General features: G+C 41.4%; 1 protein-coding gene across 1 annotated transcript in view; it reads right to left on the bottom strand.

The window, feature by feature from the left end:
• The window catches only part of LOC132895222 (uncharacterized protein KIAA2026-like), a 59,096-nt gene that overhangs the window by 12,842 nt on the left and 20,897 nt on the right, over positions 1-25,357 (bottom strand). The window contains exons 2-5 of the mRNA XM_060935565.1: positions 16,196-16,917; positions 11,649-11,849; positions 3,467-4,875; positions 892-971 (exon numbers count right to left, since the gene is read on the bottom strand). Of these exons, the coding sequence (XP_060791548.1) occupies positions 892-971; positions 3,467-4,875; positions 11,649-11,849; positions 16,196-16,827 (2,322 nt within the window). The 5' untranslated portion in view covers positions 16,828-16,917. The remainder of the gene's footprint in view (positions 1-891; positions 972-3,466; positions 4,876-11,648; positions 11,850-16,195; positions 16,918-25,357) is intronic.

Raw genomic sequence — 25,357 nt, 5'->3', positions numbered from 1 at the left:
CGTTCACACTGCAAGGCTTAATGCTCAATTCCGATTTTTTTATGAAATCCGATTTTTTTGTGAGGTCGTTCACATTAACAAATATATGCGACTTGTATGTGATCCTCAGTATGAACGAAAAGCGACCTAAAAGTGTTCCGCATGCACATTGCAGGATACGACGACGTCACACGCAGTGAGCATGGCCAGTGTTTACGGAAGTAAAACCGCCCGGTTGCGGTATGACCCATCCAATCTAGCTTGAATAGCTGTATCCCCCCAAATGGAAATCAGCTCCCTAACCTCTGCGTCCTTCCATTGAGAAGATTCAGAACCTTCACAGCCCGAAGCGTCCCTCGCATTGATGTCATGTGCCATGTTGTTGTAACTTTTTTTGAGAGACCCGCCGCCTACTTCAGCGCAGAATAGTGACGTTTGTGGCTTGTTGATGACGTGTAAGTCGGATGAATGCGACCTGGCGGTTCAGACTGAAGTCGCATATGAAAAGAGCGGATAGGAATCGGAATTAGGACCACATATCCAAACGGCCTGGGTCGGATTTGAAAAAAATCGGATCTGTGTCGTTCATATTGTCAATAAAAGATCGGATTTGAGTCACTTCAGCCTGCAGTGTGAACGTAGCCTAAGATTCAAATTTCCTTTCTTTTTGTACAGTGCCTTTAACCACAGACTGTCACAAAGCAGCTTTACAGAACTATAGAAATTTGCCTTCTTTGTTATTTAGGAAGGAAAATCTAACTTAATTCAGATCAAATAGTGAGCTCACAGTACAGCTATATTTTCATTTTATTATTTAACAAAATTATCAGTTTATGAAGACAAAGTTCTGAGAACAATACACTGGATACAAAGCCCACAAATTTAACTAATGCTGAAATAAGTATATTTTACCTTAAACGTTGGCTCCACTGGGAGCTGCAGAGGCTGAACCCGATTTTTTTCTGGCGTTTTCTTTGGAACAATATTTCTTCCTGGTTACAAAGAATCAAAACAAACAGGGCACCAATTTCATAACATATTGGGTTGTTTCTAGGCGTGAAACAATACCCTAAAGGCACAATAAGAGACATATCCTGATGCAGGCTTTACACGATGATATCGATACAAATAAAATATTACATTTTGATAAATTTATTCTGTAAGGACAACAAATCAAACCTTTGCAATACAAGTGCATTGTATTGGTGTAATTATTCCCATCATTAAAACGTTAGTTTAATCTTTCAGGGTCATAAATCTATTTCATGGCAATGTTATAATGTCATGGAGAGATCATCTGATGGTAGTTTGTGCCTTAAATGATAAATCTGACGTCCTCCTGAAATGCACAAATGCAACACGCCAATTTAACTGTACAGATCAGAAAACAATCATCATCTTATTTACTCATCCCACTGTAATTCATTTCTGGCAGACTTGTAGTACTCGAGTCCGACTCGTGCCCTAATTTGAAGGACTCGTGACTTGACTTGGACTTGAACTTGTGCATTAACTGCATTCGGACTTGTAAATCGGAGACGAGGACTCGGATTTTTTCTTTATTTTTTGTAACATGCCATAATAATTTGGCATAAGATATTTATATCTGCATTCATTTTGTAAAAGAGAGAGAACGCACATTGACCTGTTCATACGTCATGTTCAGGAACAAACTAACATTAATGGCGCTAAAATGCCTGGAGAGACCACCCCTAAGATTGTCCGCTTTGCTTATACAGACTTCTCGTGCAGTGGGAAAAAAAAAAATGCACTGTGGTGTGTTCCATATGTAGAAGAACTATCAAGGAGACGACGGGGACGACCTCGAACTTCAATCGTCATTTGGCGAGACTCCACCCAGAGCAGGAAGTGAGACGCTGTGTTCATTGCTCTGTTGATGGCGGGTGGGACTTGCTTGCTGAGCGATGAACTAGCTAGTGTTAGGGCCTCTGCATGCTCTTGCGACAAGGCTTTCGCAGACAGTTGTAATTTATCGTTGAGCGGGGAGTAATAGGCGCGCGCGATGTTATTCACCGCCACAACGCAAGGGGGCGCGAAGTCGCGAAATCACTAGTAGTTGGTGGGTGTGGTTAGTGGAGTGTTTATCCTCCGGTTACTTATAATGACTAGAACTGGAGTCGTATAGATGTCCGTACTTCCTCACTTCCTCGATCAACCGCTCTTCGTGCTGCTCCATCTTCGCTCGTGTTTTTAAAAATGGCGGTCGTGAAAACAAAACAAACCGGGAAAGTAGGGAAGCAGAAGTGTGTGTACAGCGGATGTAAAGTGGACCAATCAGAGCCCTCTTGTCTGCGACACTGTCTGCGAGGCTTCTGCGGTGGTCACAATTTTTGGGAGGTGCGCGCAGAGCGTCTGCGAAGGGGGGGGGGGGGGGGGGGGGGGGGCTACGCAGACACCATCTGCAACGCCATCTGCGAGGACTGGGTTGTCAGCATAAATTGGCCTTTAACTCTCTCATGTTATTTGCCCTGCTGATAGTGGGCGGGGCTTGCTGAGCGATGAACAAGCTTTTTATCTGTAGCCTATAAACTAAAATGTCGAGCAGTAACGTTAGTCCAACACAGTAGCAGAGACGGTTTCACATAAAAGCAGCAACAGCCACCGTCATATGGTGCGGTTGGGGTCTTGTATTCAGACTCGACTCGAATTTTCTTGAATGACTTGGACTTGAACACTGGGGACTCGAGACTGGACTCGGACTCGAGGTTTAGTGACTCGACTACGACGCTGATTTCTGGTTACGCCACTACCAGCACAACGTGCTTGTGAATCATTTCATAACGCCAATGTGATTTATATCATTTTTTAACCTGTGTTTTAGGCCACAGTCAAGCCAGCTGTGATAGAAACTAGAGTCTATGTATAGAAAACAGTTTACAGTAACTACCTCCTACGCCATGCCTACGCTATGTACGCGCTGTGAACTCTGGGTAGTGTCAAAAAGCTGAGCAATAGTGTATTACAGGCTGTTTCGGTATTATTTCCTTCCCCACGATCACATGAGCCAAATGAAACAAAGCTGCTTGTGATGGACACGTGTGACACATCACGCTTCCTTCTGATTAGCATCACTTTTGAGAATGTTAAGCAAGAATGATTCAAGACAGTTAGGTTCCTACTTGCAAATGTCCTGCTCTGTGTGTGTTACTACCTCTGGTGCTGCCACCTAGTGTAGAAGAAGAGTATTTTTGAGAAGCAAAGTCGTCTCGCCAGTATTTTGGAGAGCGATATTTGAGACAATGATATTGTATAGAATGCAAGTGTGCAAAACGTGATGTAATGTTCAATCCCAATTCAGCAAACTTCTCAAAACATTAACAAAACATCCAACAGCAATACTTGCCAATGGGAATCATTTCCATTATGCATTTAATGAGTGTCTTTTCTAACCAGAAGCAACTAAATACAACACACAAGTTCCACAGGTTGGTGTAAAACAGAAACATCACGGTTCTCTCTCCCTCACCTAACTTCTGTTTCTTTCTTTTATCCTTTCTCTTCAAGTCAGCAGCAGCTTTGCACACTCTGGCCTGTCTGAGCTTTTTCAGACCAAGCTTGCCTGTCCCACCCTTGACTCCAAGTAAATTTTCCTTCTTTTTCTTTCTTCTCTTTTTTCTCGACTGTATTTTCCCCGGTTCGGCTCTCGAGTGGCCGATCTGTCGAAAAATCACAGAAGCAGTCCTGTCTGATTCCGATTCGGCTGTGAAACAAACGCATGAGTGAGGCTGCGCATTTGTAAGGGAATCCATGGAACATTTGGAGCAAGGATGTCTATTTTGGCAGGATGATCCGTTCTTTACAGTAGCACCCATTTCTGATGGCAGGGAAGCTTCTAAAGCATTCACATTCAGAGAATTGGCAGGAAATTTGCCCGTGTAGCAATTCATGCCAACCCTAAGACAAGGTTCATAGTCTGTATCTTTCTTGTCTTCTTTTAATTCAATGCTTTGCTTTACCTCTGTGGGTTTGTCCTTGATGATTCCAGGACTTGGCAACTCCTCCTTAAAAAGGAACTGAAATTTGTCAGGTCCTTTCAAATCTACCTCACTTTCTTCCGAGTCATCATCGTGGCCTCTCAGACAGAATTCCCAGTTCCTTGCTTCGACCTCAGGACAAGCGCTCAAGTTCTCCTCTGTCCTGTCTACCATTGCAGGCTCTAGTTTCTTCACAGAGAAAGACGGCAAGGGGAATTCCAGTGGTAGACATGGAGTCTGGCGATATATACGCAGATCTGCACCGCAGAAATGTGGGAAGTGTATGTATGTGTTTTCTTGACTGTCATAGCCCAAGATGGACTCTCGGCACTCGTGAATGGGCTGTCCAAGCACGGCATCCTGGACGTCCTTCTGAGTCTCATAGACATTGTCACAAAGGCCCTTAAGCAACCAAACACGTTGGTTGAATGGCAGCAAATGGAATGGCTTTTCTTCTAAGGGACTTGTGTCACCCAGGGTCCAGAAAAAACGGTGGCAAAGTCCGAGATGTTCAGCACAAGCCTCTTGGTCCTTGGCTCGGCCTACTGTCTGATACCATCCCAAGACTTTCTGCCTCAACTCTGCCTCCCAGCGACGATAAGGCAGAGCCGGGTGCCTGTGGAGTGTCGATCTTCGATGAGGAGGGCTAAGCAGGGAGGTCATGATCTTTGCCAAGAAAGAGCTACAGCGAGGCATTAGCAGGCAGCGTTCCAATTCAAAGAATACGATCTCTGGAAGATTGAGGGATGTTTGAGCCAGGCACAGGAAATGACCGATAGCAGGAAGTTCCCACATGGTGCTGATGGGCCATGGTTCTGCAAGTGAGAGCAACGAGCGCTCCCATTCCTCCACTTCTTTGGCCGAAGCCTCCCCAGCCTCCTTCTTCTCGAGGTCTCGCTGCCTAGGTGTCAAAGGGCATGATTAAACAGGATGCTGTAGCATTTTAATACATGTAATAAGAATAATTTATTATAAATTTACACTACCGTTCAAAAGTTTGGGGTCACCCAGACAATTTTGTGTATTCCATGAAAAGTCACACTTTTATTTACCACCATAAGTTGTAAAATGAATAGAAAATATAGTCAAGACATTTTTCGGGCCATTTTGAGCATTTAGTCGACCCCACAAATGTGATGCTCCAGAAACTCAATCTGCTCAAAGGAAGGTCAGTTTTATAGCTTCTCTAAAGAGCTCAACTGTTTTCAGCTGCGCTAACATGATTGTACAAGGGTTTTCTAATCATCCATTAGCCTTCTGAGGCAATGAGCAAACACATTGTACCATTAGAACACTGGAGTGAGAGTTGCTGGAAATGGGCCTCTATACACCTATGGAGATATTGCACCAAAAACCAGACATTTGCAGCTAGAATAGTCATTTACCACATTAGCAATGTATAGAGTGGATTTCTGATTAGTTTAAAGTGATCATCATTGAAAAGAACAGTGCTTTTCTTTCAAAAATAAGGACATTTCAAAGTGACCCCAAACTTTTGAACGGTAGCGTAGTTAATATTGGTTATTGAACTGCTCTACTTTCCAGAAAACTGTTGCATTAGACTTATAAGATTGTCGTCATCATGGGGAAAAGCAAAGAGCTTTCAGCACAAGCATGACAGATGGCTATTGATCCACTAAACAACCATGAGGTCAGGCAGTGGATATGAAAATCCACTGTCCTAATCAGATGTGGGCTACAGCTTTTATGATCACTTTAAAATTAAATCATATAAAATTTTATTTATTTTCATACATGTTCTGTATATTTGCATTGTTTCTCTAAGATTTTTTTTGTAAGGCTTGGAATTTAATATCCAAGATTTTTCTGTGCCATAGACAAATTTCTAACCGGAACGTCGCTCATCTGGCCTGCCATCAAAACAACCACGACGACCAAAACATCAAACGGAACTGAAATGTGAGAGAGGACCAACCTCCACGACAAAACTGTTTACAACAGGAAAATCAAGAAAAGGACTAAATTTTGTTCCCCAAGGAAAGATCTATCCAAAACATCGATCATAACTGAATTCGCATGATAAATGAGAGGAGATGCAATTCTAGTCAGGAGAAAATTTAAGTTGACCTAAGTCCTAATTTGTTCACAAAAATTTGACAATCAAAATCAATCAATAAATACAGTGGTGCTTGAAAGTTTGTGAACCCTTTAGAATTTTCTATATTTCTGCATAAATATGACCTAAAACATCATCAGATTTTCACACAAGTCCTAAAAGTAGATAAAGGGAACCCAGTTAAACAAATGAGACAAAAATATTATACTTGGTCATTTATTTATTGAGGAAAATGATCCAATATTACATATCTGTGAGGGGCAAAAGTATGTGAACCTCTAGGATTAGCAGTTAATTTGAAGGTGAAATTAGTCTCAGGTGTTTTCAGTCAATGGGATGACAAATCAGGTGTGAGTGGGCACCCTGTTTTATTTAAAGAACAGGGATCTATCAAACAGGGTCTCTGCACATTTCTGACCAGCAAAAATAATACTTTTTAAGACCATTTTAAGACCACTGAGTATAAAAAATAAGACCACTACCGCGGAACAAATACGTACAGTAAAAAAAAAAAAGCACATTCTAGGTTAAGTTCAAAGCATTTTTTTTTTATAAAAAATGTGCATCTTCAGTTTACAAAACAGAACATTAGCTGCCTTCTCGATATTTTAATAGTAGGGTACTGCTGTAAACAAACAGTGAGGAAACAAATTGATCTTCAGTTAACAAAACAGAACATTAACTGCTTTCTCAATATTTTAATAGTAGGGTACTGCCATGAACAAACAGTGAGGAAACAAGGAAGTTTGACTACTGATCGAACTGCCTCTGGGGACTGTTGTTGCCCGACTAGCAGCATAGCGCATATGCTTTTCCCCTTTCGAGTGAGCGTCAAGGGCTTTACAGCCCATTGTTGTTAACTTGATGTCTTTCCGACATACCTTACATCTCGCTTCATATTCTGAAGTTGCTGTTGTTAGCCAACTTTTGTATTTTGGCTCCTCAAGCCACTTGTTACTAAACTTACACTTCCCCATCTCCGTTCATGTTCAAGTTCAACCACTTCTTCCTCGTCTGCTCTACTCTCAATGGTTCTACTACCAGTGTTGGGCACGTTACTTTCAAAAAGTAATTAGTTATAGTTACTAGTTACTTTTCCCAAAAAGTAACTGAGTTAGTAACGGAGTTACTTTGTCATAAAAGTAACTAATTACCAGAGAAAGTAATTATTCCGTTACATTTTGTTCCCCCTCAAAAAAAAAAAATCATTCAATTAGTGTAATCATAATAAAAGTGAATGTTAAATGTGTTTAATGACTGAAATGGACACTTAACAGAACCAATTAGTAATGTTATCTACACTATATTAATATTTTTGTGGGACAATGTGAGATAAGACATGTATCAAATGTAATATATTTCTGTAGTTATTAAAATTGTTACTAATTACTGGCCACTGACGAGGACAAACGCTTTGTTCCTCGACATAATGTGCATTGCACGTAAACACTCTTGCCTTTTATTTCAAGTAATGAAAAGTACTGGCTGTATTTCCAGTGTGAAAGCGCAGTGTTGAGCTGACCGCTCGCCATCGCTGGGTCTTCCGATTGAAAGAGCGCGCAGTAGTGCAGTAGGCGTGGCCTACCTACGTATCTATGTTGTCCAAACCTACTCTGATTGGCTTACTGTGCCGTTGTCTCGTGTCTCCCCGCCCCTCACTAAAGCAGAGTAAAGAAAGGCTGAACGAGCAGCGTGCCAGATGAGAACAGCTTTAATAAAGTAACGTATAGTATTTTATTGTAAGTAACGGGAACGGCGTTATAACGATTTAAAAAGTAATTAGTTAGATTACTCGTTACTAAAAAAAGTAACGCCGTTAGTAACGCCGTTATTCCCATCACTGTCTACTACATGGATAAAAGAACACACTGCCCCCAGTGGCGTGGTTCCTGCGCTATTAGAACTAGTGCTAGACACACAACGGCTCTTGTGCTACTTGTTCAGCATCTTGATAACAAACGACGCTGGTTGAATAAATAACGTTAGCGCGGAAAAAAAATCCAGACATATGTTTTTTTTTCATTTACCGTAGGCTACCCGGATGAAATTTAATACCTCCCATGTGAAATTTAATACCATAGCTCAAAAAATAGCGAAATATAATGCTTTTTAAGACCTTAAAAAACACATATTAAAAATAAGACTTTTTAAGACTTTTTAAGGATCCGCGGAGACCCTGATCAAAGTCTGATCTTCACAACACATGTTTGTGGAAGTGTACCATGGCACGAACAAAGGAGATTTCTGAGGACCTCAGAAAAAGCGTTGTTGATGCTCATCAGGCTGGAAAACCATCTCTAAAGAGTTTGGACTCCACCAATCCACAGTCAGACAGATTGTGTACAAATTAAGGAAATTCTAGACCATTGTTATCCTCCCCAGGAGCGGTCGACCAACAAAGATCACTCCAAGAGCAAGGCGTGCAATAGTCGGCGAGGTCACAAAGGACCCCAGGGTAACTTCTAAGCAACTGAAGGCCTCTCTCACATTGGCTAATGTTAAATGTTCAGGAGTCCACCATCAGGAGAACACTGAACAACAATGGTGTGCATGGCAGGGTTGCAAAGAGAAAGCCACTGCAATCCAGAAAGAACATTGCTGCTCGTCTGCAGTTTGCTAAAGATCATGTGGGCAAGCCAGAAGGGTATTGGAAAAATGTTTTGTGGACGAACGAGACCAAAATAGAACTTTTTGGTTTAAATGAGAAGCGTTATGTTTGGAGAAAGGAAAAACACTGCGTTCCAGCATAAGAACCTTATCCCATCTGTGAAACATGGTGGTGGTAGTATCATGGTTTGGGCTTGTTTTGCTGCATCTGATCCAGGACGGCTTGCCATCATTGATGGAACAATGAATTCTGAATTATAGACCCCTTTCACTGACGTCACCCGAAACCGAAAGTAAACAGACCCTGCGCCATTTTGGAAGACCAACAAACTCGTGATAAGGGGATAATAACGGCAGCGGTATGTGAACCCACGAGAATAAAGTGGAGTGGCAAACGACTTAAACAAACAAATCTGAGCTGTTTTATTTATGATTTATTGGCCCAACAGTAGACTTGAAAGAAACCTGTGTGAGACTTGGCAAAAAACTGTGGATATAATGGATAAGTCTGTGCATGATCTGCGGACACTTTGAGGTAAGCAAACGCAAGAAATTCAGATTTAAAACAAGCTAAATTGGCCCCAAGTTGATAACTGTATGAGGAGCAAGCCTCCCAGACTTCTACAATTTAATAATAATAATAATAATAATAATAATAATAATAATAATAATTTAGGATGGTTTGGGGCTTGCTCGCTGCTGCCAGGTTGGTTGTTGAGTAGCCTGACTGTTTTTTTTTTTCCTGCGTGTGGTATCATTGTTGACGCGAGGTTATTTTTTGAACATGCCAATGCGGACACGATTTCCCCTGATGAGTTATGACTTCAGACGCGATGCGTGTGTGGAGGTGTGGAGTCCGCGTGATATGTGCGTAAGAGAGGCTTCTCATGTGTTTGGAGATCCGCGCTCCGAGACAAGCGCAAGCACACACACCCCCAAGGGAAAAAAGGGGCCCCCCGAAAATATCGGCATAGTTCGAACACTGAGTGTAGGCACTGGGTGTAAACAACAAATAGTTTACAATGTCTGGGTAGCAAACAGATGGCAGAATTGGTGTCCGGTCCTCCTTATGTTTCCATTCTCCCTTGCCGCGAGTCTTATCATATGGGTCAAACCCATCAATCACAGCCAGTTTCTCCACATACCGTGCCCTTTCTGCAGCTGGTAATGTACTCACATAACCAGAATTATCATCCATCGTGTCACTTTACTCTCGCTCGTACTTTGTTTTATATTGTGAGTGCATGTACTTGGTCTTCCAATATGGCGCCTAACAAAATCTCGCGGCGTGGTGACGTCATGTGAAAGGGGTCTATACCAGCAAATTCTAAAGGAAAATGTCAGGACATCTGTCCATGAACTGAATCTCAAGAGAAGGTGGGTCATGCAGCAAGACAACGACCCTAAGCACACAAGTCGTTCTCCCAAAGAATGGTTAAAGAAGAATAAAGTTAATGTTTTGGAATGGCCAAGTCAAAGTCCTGACCTTAATCCAATCGAAATGTTGTGGAAGGACCTGAAGCGAGCAGTTCATGTGAGGAAACCCACCAACATCCCAGAGCTGAAGCTGTTCTGTATGGAGGAACGGGCTAAAATTCCTCCAAGCCGGTGTGTAGGACTGATCAACAGCTACCGGAAATGTTTAGTTGCAGTTATTGCTGCACAAGGGGGTCACACCAGATACTGAAAGCAAAGGTTCACATACTTTTGCCACTCACATATGCAATATTGGATCATTTTCCTCAATAAATAAATGACCAAGTATAATATTTTTGTCTCATTTGTTTAACTGGGTTCTCTTTATGTACTTTTAGGACTTGTGTGAAAATCTGATGATGTTTGAGGTCATATTTATGCAGAAATATAGACAATTCTAAAGGGTTCACAAACTTTCAAGCACCACTGTAAATAAAACAATGAGAACTGAAACGCATTGAGAACTGAGGGAGGAGACACGATTAACTGAAAATAAACAAAAGTTGTCTACAAAGTTGTAAATAAATTAACAAGAAAATCAACAAACAAACGACCAAGTTTTGTTCCCTGACGGAAGATCTTCCCAAAACATCGATCGGAACTGAAATCAGGTGAGAACTGCAAGAGGAGATGGTTAATTTGCTAATTAGCAGTTCATTAGCAAAAATTTGAAAATACAATGACTAAGTGTTGTGCAGAATGACTAGTTCTTTCAAATAAAACAATCAGAACTGAAATCCATTGAGAACTGACGAAGGAGATACGATTTAACTGAAAATAAACAAAAGTTGTAAAGAAGTTGTTTACAACAGGAAAATCAACAAACAAACGACCAAGTTTTGTTCCTCAAGGGAGGATCGACCAAAAACATCGTTCAGACCTGAAACCGGATGAGAAATGAGAGAGGAGATAAAATTCTAGTGAGAGGCCTGGAAAATGTGTTAATTTGGCCTAATTATTAACTCGTTAGCAAAAAATATGACAAAACAACCACCAAGTTTTGTGCGAAGTGATGAGTTCTTTCAAATAATACAATCGGAACGTAAATCCGTGGCGCACTGACGGAGGAGATACGATTTTTTTGGGGGGGCTTTTTTCACCTTTATTGGATAGGACAGTGTAGAGACAGGAAATGAGCGGGGGAGAGAGAGAGACGGGGAGGGATCGGGAAACGACCTCGGGTCGGAATCGAACCTGGGTCCCCGGATTTATGGTATGGCGCCTTATCCACCTGAGCCACAACGCCCCCGAGGAGATACGATTTAACTGAATTGTGGATGACGGACAGCAATAACTCATCAGCCTTGTGGACAGATGAGCTTTTAAAAAAAAAAAAAAAGCCGCGTGCGGTGATGGAACTGCTAATACTGTGATTTTGTTATACCAGATTTAGTCATGTGTTCTTGGAGGGGAGAAAATCAATTTATATATCCTGTTCTGAATGTGTTTCCTGATACTAAAATAAATGAAACAAAAACTGCAATTCCTGTAGCTATGAAAAGCAAACAGTTTACCTTTTTTCCTCCTTGGCCCTCTGCTGTTCCTCCAACCGAAGTGCTTGCACCATGATGGACTCTGAGCCGCACGCAGAAATGGCTGCCAAGTTTCGTGGCACAGATCGGCGCCTAGTTGAAGTGCCAACTGGTGCCTTTTCATCTTCAGTGCCAAAACGACCCCTAGACGTCACGGCCAAGGCCGTTTTTTCTCTCAGTGTCCTATTAAAAGTGGATGAAGAAATTAAAAACAAACAAACAAACAAACCTGACATTATGCCATCTGTCGTAATATCAGACCGAGGATGAAGCTTTAGCTTTAATGAAAAAGAAATAAATGTAGCTGACCTAGTAGTCATATACTCAGTAAAAATAAAAACTTGACACTCATTATTTGTCAAATAGTGTTTAGAAACTTTTCTTGAAAGAGTTCTTGTTGTGATTATGGTTAAATGCATTGTCAAGGGCATTACGTCACACATTCATTCTACTGGTCGGGCCTACGTAGCACGTGCGAGAGCACTGCATGCTAAAATCACGTTTCCACGTGACACAAGTGACGTGACCTATTGATACACGTGCAATTGATCTCACGGTAGCAGAGCAGAGTGTCATCTCAGAAAAACAAGGTTTTATGGTTAATTATTCGTTAATTTGCAATGCCACGACTGTCAAACATTCAGCGTGAACGTGCCATTGGCATGCTGAATACGGGAACATCCGTCACTGACGTTGCGAGGGTTATGGGATGCAGTCGACAGACCATCCATAATCTCCAGACACGTCTCCATCAAACTGGCACCACAGCCGACCGTAAGGAACCCTCCACAGGACTTGCAGGAGCTTGGTGCCATGTTGGTACAAATATGGCGGCGCGTTCCCCAAGCTGTGTTCAGACTAGGGCTGTAACGATACACCCAACTCACGATTCGATTCGTATCGCGATTTTTGACCCACGATTCGATACGCCCACGATTTTTTTAAAATGTTTTTTTAAAGTAGTAAATTTAACTTAACATTTACTTACTTACATTAACTATTTAATAACAAATAATTCAGACCACTGCAGAGAATGAGTAATATGTATGCAAAAATGAACAAATGTATATCCAAAGACTGTTTTATTTCTCAAAATAATACTGTTGAGCCGGAAGCTCTGTTTTTTTCGGTTCTGAAAAAGTCATTTTTCCAAATCGTGTAAATCCGTTAAGATTTTTTTTTGGGGGGGGTGGCTCTCTCACTGTCTCACTCTCATAGGGCCAATGATTTTCTGTGATCGTGGAAAACAGATGGAAATTACGGAATTTTTATAGTGAAACACTGCTCGCGTGTCAAAATGTAACTGCCGCAGAAGGCTTCCGCCCAAGCAGACATGCCTTCAGTGTTGCCAGATATTGCTAACGTTTTCCACCCCAAAATATGTTCAAAACCAGCCAAAAAGCACCTAAACCCGCCCAATCTGGCAACACTGCATGCCTTTCCGGTCAAGTGATTGTGATTGGCTTGTGGCACACCTAGCCAGCCAATGAGCTGCTTGTTTTCAGATTCGCTCCCCGCGTCGCAACCAGAATGGCGACCGCTTAAAAGAAATGAATGCTCTGCCAGTGGCGAGTGTGGACGTTGCGTGACTCGCAGAAGATTGTCGCAGGTCGGCGAAAAAACGACTTACTAATAGATATAAAAAAATAAAAGTAATTTAAGTAAGTTTAAAATGTAATTTAAATAAAAAGTAAAAGTATTCATAAATTGAAATTTGGAAGCGCCTCTGTTTTTGGGCTGAGGAGAAGTTTGAAAGGGTGCACCGCGATTCTGCCTTCTTGTATCGCGATACGGATCATGGCTCTGCGTATCACGATTTCGATTCGCATATCGTTACAGCCCTAGTTCAGACGCATCATCCAATCCATGAGGAGACGTTGTATCGCAGTTGTGAACGCCCATGGAGGACACACCCGATATTGACATGATTTCATTAAGTTGTGACTCACAGTTTTTGATCATGGACATTGTCGTCGCATTTCCGGTGGAACCGATTCCATGACAAACATGATCTGTATGCTATAGCATCTTTAATGACAAGATAATTGAATACAATCGTTATTTCAAACCTAGTTTCCAAAATGTTCAAATTATTGACTTTGAAACGAGTGTAAAGTTTTTATTTTTGTTGAGTATATTTACAGCATTTCCACTACTATACCATGCGTATAATCTGAAAAGCTGGTCAGCGTTTATGAGAAAATAAACACACGAGCACAGGGATGAACTCAAATGGAGACGAAGGCTAAAATGCTGCTTGACACTAGAGTTAGAATGGGGGCACATTTTTTTTCCCTGACACGTATGTAATGTAAATTCATCAAAATATTACTGTTACAGAAGAAAATTCATATTTCATGTCTTCTAAGCCACTTACATAGCAAGCACCTTCGCCTACAAATAATTCAATGAAATCTGAGGGGATCGCTCCTAAAATACATCCAAGCATAACTTCTTTATTCAAATCACCTTCATCATGTATAGTACAATAAAGTAAACGGCAAAATTAGCGGCCAAACTAATCAAGTGTTACGTCGATGGGGAAGATAGTTTTGCTGTAGCTATTGTCTGAAATTACAAGAGTCCCAAAATGAGACCGCTTGATTCAATGCTGACATTTAAAGGGGAACTGAAGTCATTTTTAAACTTGCTTTATTTCTTAATGAACGTGTTATTCAATTACGTTTTCGGTTTTTTTAACCTGACTCGTATTGGCATGTTATATTGCACTTATCGGCCTTTTAGCCATGTTGAATGTAGTTCGTTTGGTCCACGGCAGGCGTCGCTTATCCGTGTGATCTTCACGAGACTTCTGCGAGGCTTCAAACGTGAAGTGTCAGCGCCGCCATTTTGAAAACTGTTTACACAGTGGCCAGATCGTTATATCGTTCCAATTTAAATACATTTCGAGATTTGCCACCGTCATCAGTGATGGAGATTATTCCAGACGACTTCGAACCAACGTGGAGTACAGAAGAGTTGGAAAGACGACAGGATAAGGGCTACTCCGTCGCGCTGGTATTTACGTCATTACTGTCGCACAATTAAAACGTGCCAAATCAGGCGGCTGGTGAGTTTTCAAAATAATAAATACATGCAGGTAATTTTGTGACAAATACATATATTATACTGAGCGCATTTCCCACATAATCCTCACTAAGGTTTCGGACAGCACTACAAAATGGCGTCCCCGCTACAGTATATAGTGAGTAGGGAGCGATTTCGGACACACGGAACCCTTCCGGCTTGATTACGTCAGCATTCGAAAGAGGGCGCGCGTGTCTTTTGACAACGTTGGCAGATGTTGGTCACTTTGATTTCCGCTGTACGTTTTACTTCCGTCCTACGATGTCTCGCACAGGTCTCGGCGAATCTCGTTTACGGCCATTGCTTTGACATATGGACTGATATATTACAGAGCATATTTCAAACACTCATAACTTGCTATAGCAGTGACAAAATAGCGATCAAAAATGCATGCCGATATTTAATAAAATGAGATAAATAGAATTTTAATAATAAAAAAATTTGCCTTCAGTTCCCCTTTAAAGGAACAGTCCACCGTATTTCCATAATGAAATATGCTCTTATCTGAATTGAGACGAGCTGCTCCGTACCTATCCGAGCTTTGCGCGACCTCCCAGTTAGTCAGACGCAGTCCGACGCGCTGTCACTCCTGTTAGCAATGTAGCTAGGCTCAGTATGGCCAACGGTATTTTTTGGGGCTGTAGTTAGATGCGACCAAACTCTTCCGCGTTTTTCCTGTTTACATAGGTTTATATGACCAGTGATATGAAACAAGTTCAGTTAAAAAAAATTGAAACGTAGCGATTTTCTATGCTATGGAAAGTCCGCACTATAATGACAGGCGTACTAACACCTTCTGCACGCTTCGACAGCGCATTGATACGGAGCTCAGATATCAATGCGCTGCCGAAGCGCGCAGAAGGTGTTAGTACGCCTGTCATTATAGTGCGCACTTTCCATAGCATAGAAAATTGCCACGTTTCAATTTGTGTAACTGAACTTGTTTCATATCACTGGTCATATAAACCTATGTAAACAGGAAAAACGCGGAAGAGTTTGGTCGCATCTAACTACAGCCCCAAAAAATACCATTGGCCATGCTGAGCCTAGCTACATTGCTAACAGGAGTGACAGCGCGTCTGACTGCGTCTGGCTAACTGGGAGGTCGCGCAAAGCTCGGATAGGTACGGAGCAGCTCGTCTCAATTCAGGTAAGAGCATATTTCATTATGGAAATACGGTGGACTGTTCCTTTAATAGTTCAGTCATCACAATCTGGACAGCAGGGCCTACTAGAGAAAAGCAACAACGTTAACTAACAAAATTAACTACATTTAAACCCCGTTCCAAATGTCCAAACACACCCAACCTCTGCATTCACCCTCTAATCTTGATATTCCGGTGCCTGTGTACTGTAACCACTGCTTAGGCTGTCAAAAGACTCTCAGTGCAGTGAGTTAATGGGTCAAAGGATCATCCTATTTATTTATTTGGCATGCTTACCTTGAGAGCAGAGTTAACTTTTGCTCCAGGATGATCTCCAGCTTTTGTGCCTGTTTGGAGATCCAATGATCGACGCCGTGAAATCTATAGCAGTTTTCCAACATCTGGCGGAAATCAGCCACAAATTCCGTGATGCTTTCATATTCCCGCTTGACAAACTTGTTGTCTATCTTTTTCAAACACATATCATTTCTGGCTTGATCTCCAACAGGGAACCAAAACGGGGCAGTCACAGCTTTGTGTTTCTCCAGAAGAAAACTCTGGAATATTCTAAAGGCCTGCTGTATTTCTGGTGTGAAACTGTCATTATACTCGTTATCGCCATTTTCGGGCATAGAACAGCTGTCCTCGGAGACTTCCAGCATGTCCAAATCACAGTGTGAAATTACACTCTGTGATTCCGCCATTGGACCGTTGCACAGTTTTCCTGAAATCTGTAAATACTCATTTCCAAGATACTTTGACCCAGACTGGTCGAATAGCGTGCTCCTACAAAGATGGTCCTCAAAAACCAGGTGTTTCTTTCTGTCCCCAAGCCCAGCTATGTCTTTTTGTCCCTGGATGGTATAATTCGGTGTGTGCGATGGGCGAGCGGTCTCATTATCATCACCCACGTCAATGTGCACCTTCATCTTCTGTTCAGACTCTGAGGATGATGAAGATCCAGACCATCAGAGTGGATTCAAGACAGCATCTGGCAGCAAACGAAGCCATAACTCTTCCTAAAAGAGGATTGTTACAAAACATTTTTTTAAAATAATATCTATGAACGGTTCCAGCTTGTGCAGTGCGATTTATTTTAGAATTATATATGTAATGAAATTAGTAAAGGAAACTCTTAATGGTAAAATTATCCTGTATACTCTTAAACTAAAACAGAATTTATTTACAAAATAAATCTTGGACACCATTGAAAATCACGTGAATTATCGGGACATTTAAAAAAGGAAATACAACCCCTGGCAAAAAATATGGAATCACTACTCTTGGAGGAAGTTCATTCAGCTGTTTTACTTTGTAGCAAATAAAACAAATCAGAGACATGACACAAAATTGTTTTATTTTTTTAAAGATTTTTTTTGGGCTTTTTGCACCTTTATTGGATAGGACAGTGTAGAGACAGGAAATGAGCGGGAGAGAGAGAGACGGGGAGGGATCGGGAAATGACCTCGGGCCGGAATCGAACCCGGGTCACCCGGATTTATGGTATGGCGCCTTATCCACCTGAGCCACGACGCCCCCAAAATTGTTTTATTTAACAGCTGAACATTCTGGCTTTGTAAAATATACCTCAAAAAATTATATGAAATTGTTGTAATTAATGGCACATTTTTTTTTAAAGATCAAGTAGAAGAAAAAATTATGGAATCACTCAATGATGAGGAAAAAATTATGGAATCAAGCTATAACTTGCATTTCTAAAACAAATTTCCGCACAAGCCTAAATGTGCAAATTAGGGTGTATTCAGACCAGGATAGTTCGATAGTTCACTTGTTTTGGTCCGAACCAAATGTTTTTTTTTATTTTTTCATTTTGGTGCGGTTCGCTTTCACACTGTACATTTTAGTAAGCGGACCAAAATCTGTCAACAAAGCCACGCGCCCTGAGGTCGTTCAGCTATTGGTCAGAGACGACACGCGCACAAAGCGTTAAGTTCAAAAGTAGTCATGGAGGCTTTCCGTGCTGTTATTCTTTTTAATGTCATCAAAGCTATATGTTTTTTCCAATTTTTACTGTTTTCACAATTGTGCGATTACTATGCTGTTGTACAAGTAATTTATCAACGACGACGACAAAGGGCAAGGCGGCTACGGAGGATAGCGCTGATGAGCGCACATCATGTTGTGACAGTTCTGGCTCTTCACGCAAGATGGAGGATGTATGTGTCGGGATATTCGCCTTATCCATCGTAATAGATGAATTTCTTTTTTGCGTTGCTAGTACCGCCACTTTTTGAAAGAATGTCCCTGATTTTAATGTAGGTCTGACGGAGTTTCTTCACTTTTAGCCGACATTGTTCTGGGGAGCGCGTGAACCCCTTCTCCTTCATTTTCACACTGAATACAGCAAACACGTCGGCAGTTTTGTGTGCTCTCTCCAAAAGCTCAGATATGTGGACATCTGCCCATATATCCACAAGGGTATGCGTTTCTTCCTCGGCCCACGTTTGCCCCCTACTCATTTTTTGTACTCTGTAGTCTAGCCTACCACTGGTCTGAATGACTGAACGACTGTTGTAAGGTTCCCTTGACAACCGAAACAGTGTTTGCACTTTGCAGTGGAGTGTCAAGACTCTGTTTCCCATAATGCTCGACAAACGACGGAAGCTCCCGAGGTACAAAAAAGCAAAACTGTCAGATTAGGTCCAGTCTGCTTTCACACCTCCAAAAGGTCCGCACCAGGGTTCCTTTGGTCCGGACCGAGTCAGACCTTGCAGCTCGATCTCGGTCCGCTTGTTTGGTCCGGACCAGAGTTCGGTGGTTTGTATTCAGACCAACCCAAAAGGTCCGGACCAAGGGAAATTTGGTTTGTTTAGTCGTTTGGTCCGGACCAAACAATGTACAGTAGGTGTGAATACGCCCTTAGTCTGCAGTTAAAAGAGACTGCTTGTAGACCTGAATGAGCTGTTGCACCTGGCTGATTGACAGAAAACATGGCCCCGACAAGAGAGCTGTCAGTTGAAACAATGGAAAGGATTATAAAACTCCTTAAAGAAGGTAATTCAACACGGAGTGTGGTAAAAGATGTTGGTTGTTTCCAGTCAGCTGTGTCTAAAATTTGGAGCAAGTACAAACAAAATGGGAAGGTTGTAAAAGGGAAACATACAGGTAGATCAAAGCGTCAGGACAGGAAGCTCAAAGCAAGATGCCTTGAAAATAGACAATCCACAAGAAAAGAAATGGGCAGAAACAGGAGTCAATGTTTGTGACCAAAATTTAAGAAATCGGCTGAAGGAAACGGGATTTACATACAGAAAAGCCAAACGTTAACCATCATTAACACCTAAAGAGAAGAAAACAAGGTTACAAAGGGGATAAAGAGAAGGAGTCGTGGACTGTGGGTGATTGGATGAAAGTTATATTCAGTGATGAATCATGAATCTGCATTGGCCAAGGAGATGATGCTGGAACTTTTGTTTGGTGCTGTTCCAATGAAACTTATGCCGCTTTTCCACTACAAACGCGGCTGAGTCGGGCTGAGCCGTGCCGTGCTGAGTCGAGCTGAGCGGGGCTGTTGGAGTTGCATTTCGACTACAACCGCGCTGAACTGTGCTGGCTGGAAGTGGGTGGACACATTGGGTGGAGTTAGCGAAAGTGGGTGGACGTCACGTGATGTCGTTAAGCAGCGCAAACAGTGACATCAGTGATCTTTTAAGCGGTAGTCTCACGACCCGAATAGTAAACAATAAACATGGAGGACATGGAGTCGTTAGTGTTGCTGGTCTTGGTGCTGTGGCTTGTTGTCACCGACAACGCCAACAGATACTGGCAAGAGTATATAGATGAGGCGAGGCGCATAAGGCTTCAGAAATTCTCGTAATTCTCCTTCTTCCGGGTTTGCGGTGTTTACAGATCCCAGCGTGCTCGCGGGGCGTGTGTGGGCATGTGAGGACACTCCTCCTCACCAATCAGTGCACAGGGGAGTGTCTGCTCACGCCCCCAGCCTCACTCGGCATGGTTTGGCTCGCTTCAGCCCCACTCCAAAACGGTGCGAGTTTTAGGGGCTAAGCAGGGCTGAAGCGAGCTGAGTCGTGCTGTTTTTTGGTAGTCGAAACGCGAGCCGTGTCGGGCTGAAGTGAGCTGAAGTGAGCTGAAAAAGGCTAGTGGAAAAGGGCCTATATAAAGATGACTGCCTGAAGAAAACAAGCAAATTTCCACAGTCATTGATGATATGGGGTTGGATGTCCGGTAAAGGACCTGGGCAGATGGCAGTCATTACCTCTACAAATGCACAGGTGTACACTGAAATTTTGGACACTTTTCTCATTCCATCAATCAAAAGTACTTTTGGTGGTGATGAAGTCATTTTTCAGGATGATAATGCATCTTGCTACAGAGCAAAGAGCATTAAAACTTTTCTTCAGGAAGGGCAGATCAACTCAATGGCATGGCCAGCAAACAGTCTGGATCTCAATCCAATTGAAAATATATGGTGGAAATTTGGAAAAAAAAAAAAAAGTCCATGACAAGGCTCCATCCTGCAAAGCTGATCTGTCAACTCTTATACGAGAAAGTTGGAACCTGACTGATAAAGAATATTGTTTTTCGTTAGTGAAGTACACGCCTCAAAGAATCCAAGCTGTCATAAAAGCCAGAGGAGGTACAGCAAAGTACTAATTGTGATTTTTTTTATTTATGATTCCATAATTTTTTCCTCATCATTGAGTGATTCCATAATTTTTTCTTCTACTTGATCTTGAAAAAAAAGTGCCATTAATTACAAAAAAATTAATTTCATTTTTTGAGGTATATTTTACGGGTCAGCCACAATCAGATGTACCTACTTGTTTGAGATCATGTAACACTATGTAACAGCCTTCTATTTACGTTTATTAAACTATTTCATATGTTGTAATGGTAGACTATCATTGCCAATGTATGACGTTTCAAAGCCAGATCATAATTTACCACCACTGAATCCATGTTTCAGTTTTTTTTTAATCAGACAAACTCTTCATATTGCACATTTTCACCATGTAACGCATGTTCATTTGATTTAATACCCCAGAATGCATCATTGCTGCTTAAACTTGGCAATAATTTGTCAAACACTAACTGTTTTAGTAAATCAGCAGATTTTTGAGGAACAAATTGACAGCTGAATCACGGAATTCCGATAAAAATGAAATCTTTCACAATAGTTTTGTCAATGGGGGGGTGCTGAACCTAATTTGTTTTCTTTGTCACTGCAAAGTTGAAAATGGCCTGAGAAATCTTATTTAATGCATTTTAATAAACACTTTAAATTAAATACAGACATTTTATGTAGTATGTGATATGATTTGATACAAAAACCTTGTTGCTGGGGGCATATGTTTGCAAAATTCACATGCCAAAGATTTTGCGTGTCATTTCCGTTGTTTTCTGTAGTGTCCGTAACGGTCTTGCTGTAACAGAATGCTGCAGAATTTTTTACCATTTTTGGTGATCATGACATGCATTGGTCCTGTTGGCCTCATGTAGGGCTCTAGTTACATATTCATACGTCTTTAGTTGTTATATTAATAGATATATTTGCAATATGTAGTGTCCGTAACGCCAAATTGATATTTTGGTAAAGCCAGTTAATTGAGACTTCTTGACAAATTTAAATGAAACCTTCATGTGAGAATGACGCAAATTAATCATATTCTTCTCTCAAAGTTGTAATTGATTGAATTAAGACCCCACAGGCCAACTATTTGAACACTAAATTATTATAATCAAGATGTTACCAAGCCATATTTTGACCATTCAAGATACAGCCCTGGCTTGTTAATAACATATTTTTTTTTACTAGTGCTGTCAAAAATGTTGCGTTATTAACGCGTTAACTTAATTTTAACGGCGATAATTTTTTTATCGCGAGATTAACGCTCTGTGACATGATGCCACGCCCCGCACAGCCAGAGTCCTCTGCCCTCCCCCGAAGAGCCACGGTGCTCGGCTTAAGTTTCGTTTTCCCATCGGCGGCTCCAGCCCCACTTTGCAGTGGCTGTGACAAGACGTGTTATGCTCTGCAATAAAAAAAAAAAAATTGGTACAACCAGTGTTCGAACTATGCTGATATTTTCGGGGGGTCCCTTTTTTTCCCTTGGGGGGCGTGCATGCGCTTGTCTCAGAGCGCGGCTCTCCATCGCGCGCTCACTTCGGATATGCAAATGCTTCCCGTTACACACGATTGCTATGTCAATAAACATCATTTTGCCAATATTTTAGAGACCCCCCAACATTTCCCAAATCATGTTTTCAAGGGATCTCATGTCTGTTTCAGGGGATCTCGGATCCCCCGAGTACCCCCGTAGTTCGAACGGTGAGCAAGCCCATTCACTTTTTTATGCTGATAAGAGAATTACAATGGTTTTTCATGTGACAAAAATGTGCGATTAAATTGCGATTAATCGCGAGTTAACTATGACAGTCGCGACATTAATCGCGATTAAATATTTTAATCGCTTGACAGCACTATTTTTTACATAATGTGCTTTTTAACACTTTTGTTTTTGAGACGGCTATTCATGTACAGTTGAACCTCGTTTGAGTGGCCTCCCCTATTGCCGGCCAAAAGTGGCCTTATAAATGAGGTGGTTGTTCACGAGAGGTCCAAATGCATCCGTGAGACAGCCAAATGTGGCCTTTCATAAGAGGTGGCTGCTCACATAAGTGACCTCTCTAGAGAGGTATTACAATTACTAGTATTTTCCAAAAGCGTGTTTAAGTATGTATAACATGTGGCGTTGATCCTGTGTTGATATTGATATACTAGTATTACCCGGTAGGTTTCGCCCTGCTGCATGATGCAATGTTCGAGTAGTCACCCTTGTTTTTTAATAATTCGTTAAGGTGTAATGTGTAGTAGATGCAGTGTGTCATGACTAATTGTACTAAAAACATTTCTCTGAAACACGTCCCATGTTGTGACTTTGGGAATAACCCAAGACACATTGTGTAGTGTCCGTAACGTTATGTGTAACATTGTTCAACAAGTATATAAGCTATGTAATCTTTGAGGGAAAGGACAACCAACTGTCAATTAATTAAGGAACTAGTATAATAAGCCGATACCATGCATAAAATGATGATTTGCGAGCCCAATAATTGGAGCTTTAATAAAGTGTTGTGAAATTTTGTGTTTCTCTGTCTAATATCGGGGTCCCTGATAACATGTCACATAACTAGAAGACCCAGCAAATATATGTAACTATACTCAACTGTAACATTCGACAGGGCACTTTATGGCATAACAGTTCGTTGCCCCATCAACATTTGCTTTTGAGGTGTTTTAATCAGGGCTTTGAACTGGTTCAAGGAACGAAAACGAAAACCGGGGACTTTTTCTATTTCACATGGAACAGAAACGAAACCAGAAACTTTATTATTTTTTATGTTCCGGAACAGAAACGCTTATTAAAAATAATGGTAACCGGTTAATAACAGTTTTTATTTCGTTCCTCAAAGTTTCCGTAGCCTACAAATAAAAAAGCCATTCTCCTCCTGCGCAAGTTTCTATGACCCGCTGGGGTTCACTTCCTGTGTGACGTTCGCTGACTGAATGGAGAGAGCGGGAAGGTGGACTACTATCACGTCCCCATTACTGAGTGTCTGAGCAAAGAAGAGCCTGAACGTTGTAACCTCCCTATTGGTTGTTTGTAAAAATGTATCAGTTGTTGCCCTTCCCACGGGAATCATCGCGGGCTCGAGAGCCGAGACCTGACGAGTCAGTTCGTTGGTAGCAGAACAAAATGTCTGGACACAAATCGGGTTTTCAGAAAAGGAAAGAAAATAAACGGAGGGTTGAAAATACAAAAAAGGAGGCAGAAAATGCAAAACGAGTTTTAAGGTAGGACAAATGGTTACTTTTTAAGGCAGCCCGCCGTGGCTGCAGGCTTTCAGTTGTCATTGAATGGTTACTTTTCTGAGGCAGCCCGCCGTGGCTGCCTGCAGGCTTATTTATTATAGCCCATTTAGTTAAAATAGTTGATATAAAATGTTTATAGTTATAGTTATGTGATGGTTGTCCTGATTTAGACTTTAGGGGTAGATTTAGGGGTGCGATGTTGCACCCAGGTCCAGATTAGGGCAGAACCGGCCCTGGCTACATTTCAGGTGTAGTTTGATGTATGTATGTACTTGCATAGATGTGTACTTGGTCTTCCAATATGGCGCCTAACAAAATCTCGCGGCGTGGTGACGTCATGCGGTAGCCCTCTATAGGGCCTGACTAGCCTTTGGTAACACACTAAATGAATTCTCTTTCATTTTTGGCACTTTTTCTGTTTGTGTAGATGGGAAGACATACTGAGAATCCAAATCGCCAACATTTGAAATAATAATTGTTTTGAATTATTTCTTGTCTTATTTAATGAAGGTTGTAATAGAATTAGCCTACATTTGGCTTAAGCTGGATGAGACAGAGACATAATTTTATAGCCATTTGTTAAACCGCTGACAGGGAACGTAATTCACCGTTCCGGGAACGAAATTTTTTTGTTCTAACCGGTTCGGGAACGTCTATTTAATGGTGGAACCCAAAACCGGAAACGTTAAAATTCCGTTTCTGTTCGGAACGAACCAATAGGAAAAAAATTCTGGTTCAAAGCCCTGGTTTTAAGTGGATCTATCCCGTTATATCTTTTAACGTAGTGTCCGTAACGTCAACAACCTAGCAGAATGGGGCATGTATAAAATGAGGTATATTTTCAAAACGGAAAGAGAAATGCTACATGAAATTTTAGGTATGGGACCCCAATATGTTCAAGCCCATAATATCACAGTTTTGACCATTTTGGGTAACCTTGGGTTTTTTGTTATTTTGGAACCTATAAGGTCCATCTGATCTTGGCTGACCCGTTACAAAGCCAGAATGTTCAGCTGTTAAATTAAATAATTTTGTGTCATATCTGTGATTTTTTTTTTTTTTTTGTGCTACAAAGTAAAACAGCTGAATTAACATCCTCCAGGAGTAGTGATTCCATATTTTTTGCCAGGGGTTGTATCAACCCTGAACAATGCATGACATTAGTAGATGCAATTCTGGAACGGTTTCATTTCTGATCGCATTTACCAGCCGGAAAAGATTTAACTGGCTAGGCTTGCGTTTTGGAAGATGGTTTGACCGAGCAGGAGTTTTCAGCAGGGTAATTACATTGTAATTACATAAAATAACCACAATGCATGGCCAAAAGTTGAGACTGACACAAATTTTGGTTTTCACAAAGTCTGCCGCTTCAGTGTTTTAGATCTTTTTGTCAGATGTTTCTATGGTATACTGAAGTACAATTATAAGCATTTCATAAGTTTCAAAGGCTTTTATTGACAAATACATCAAGTTTATGCAAAGAGTCAATATTTACAGTGTCGACCCTCTTTTTCAAGACTCCTGCAATCCACCCTGGCATGCTGGATATCAGCTTCTGGGCCAAATCCTGACTGATGGCAGCTTGCATAACCAGTGCTTGGGTT

This window comes from Neoarius graeffei, chromosome 12 (assembly GCF_027579695.1).
Source record: "Neoarius graeffei isolate fNeoGra1 chromosome 12, fNeoGra1.pri, whole genome shotgun sequence".
Classification (NCBI taxonomy): domain Eukaryota; kingdom Metazoa; phylum Chordata; class Actinopteri; order Siluriformes; family Ariidae; genus Neoarius; species Neoarius graeffei.
The sequence above is the reverse complement of the archived record's forward strand: the minus strand, read 5'-3'. Positions and strand labels throughout refer to the sequence as shown.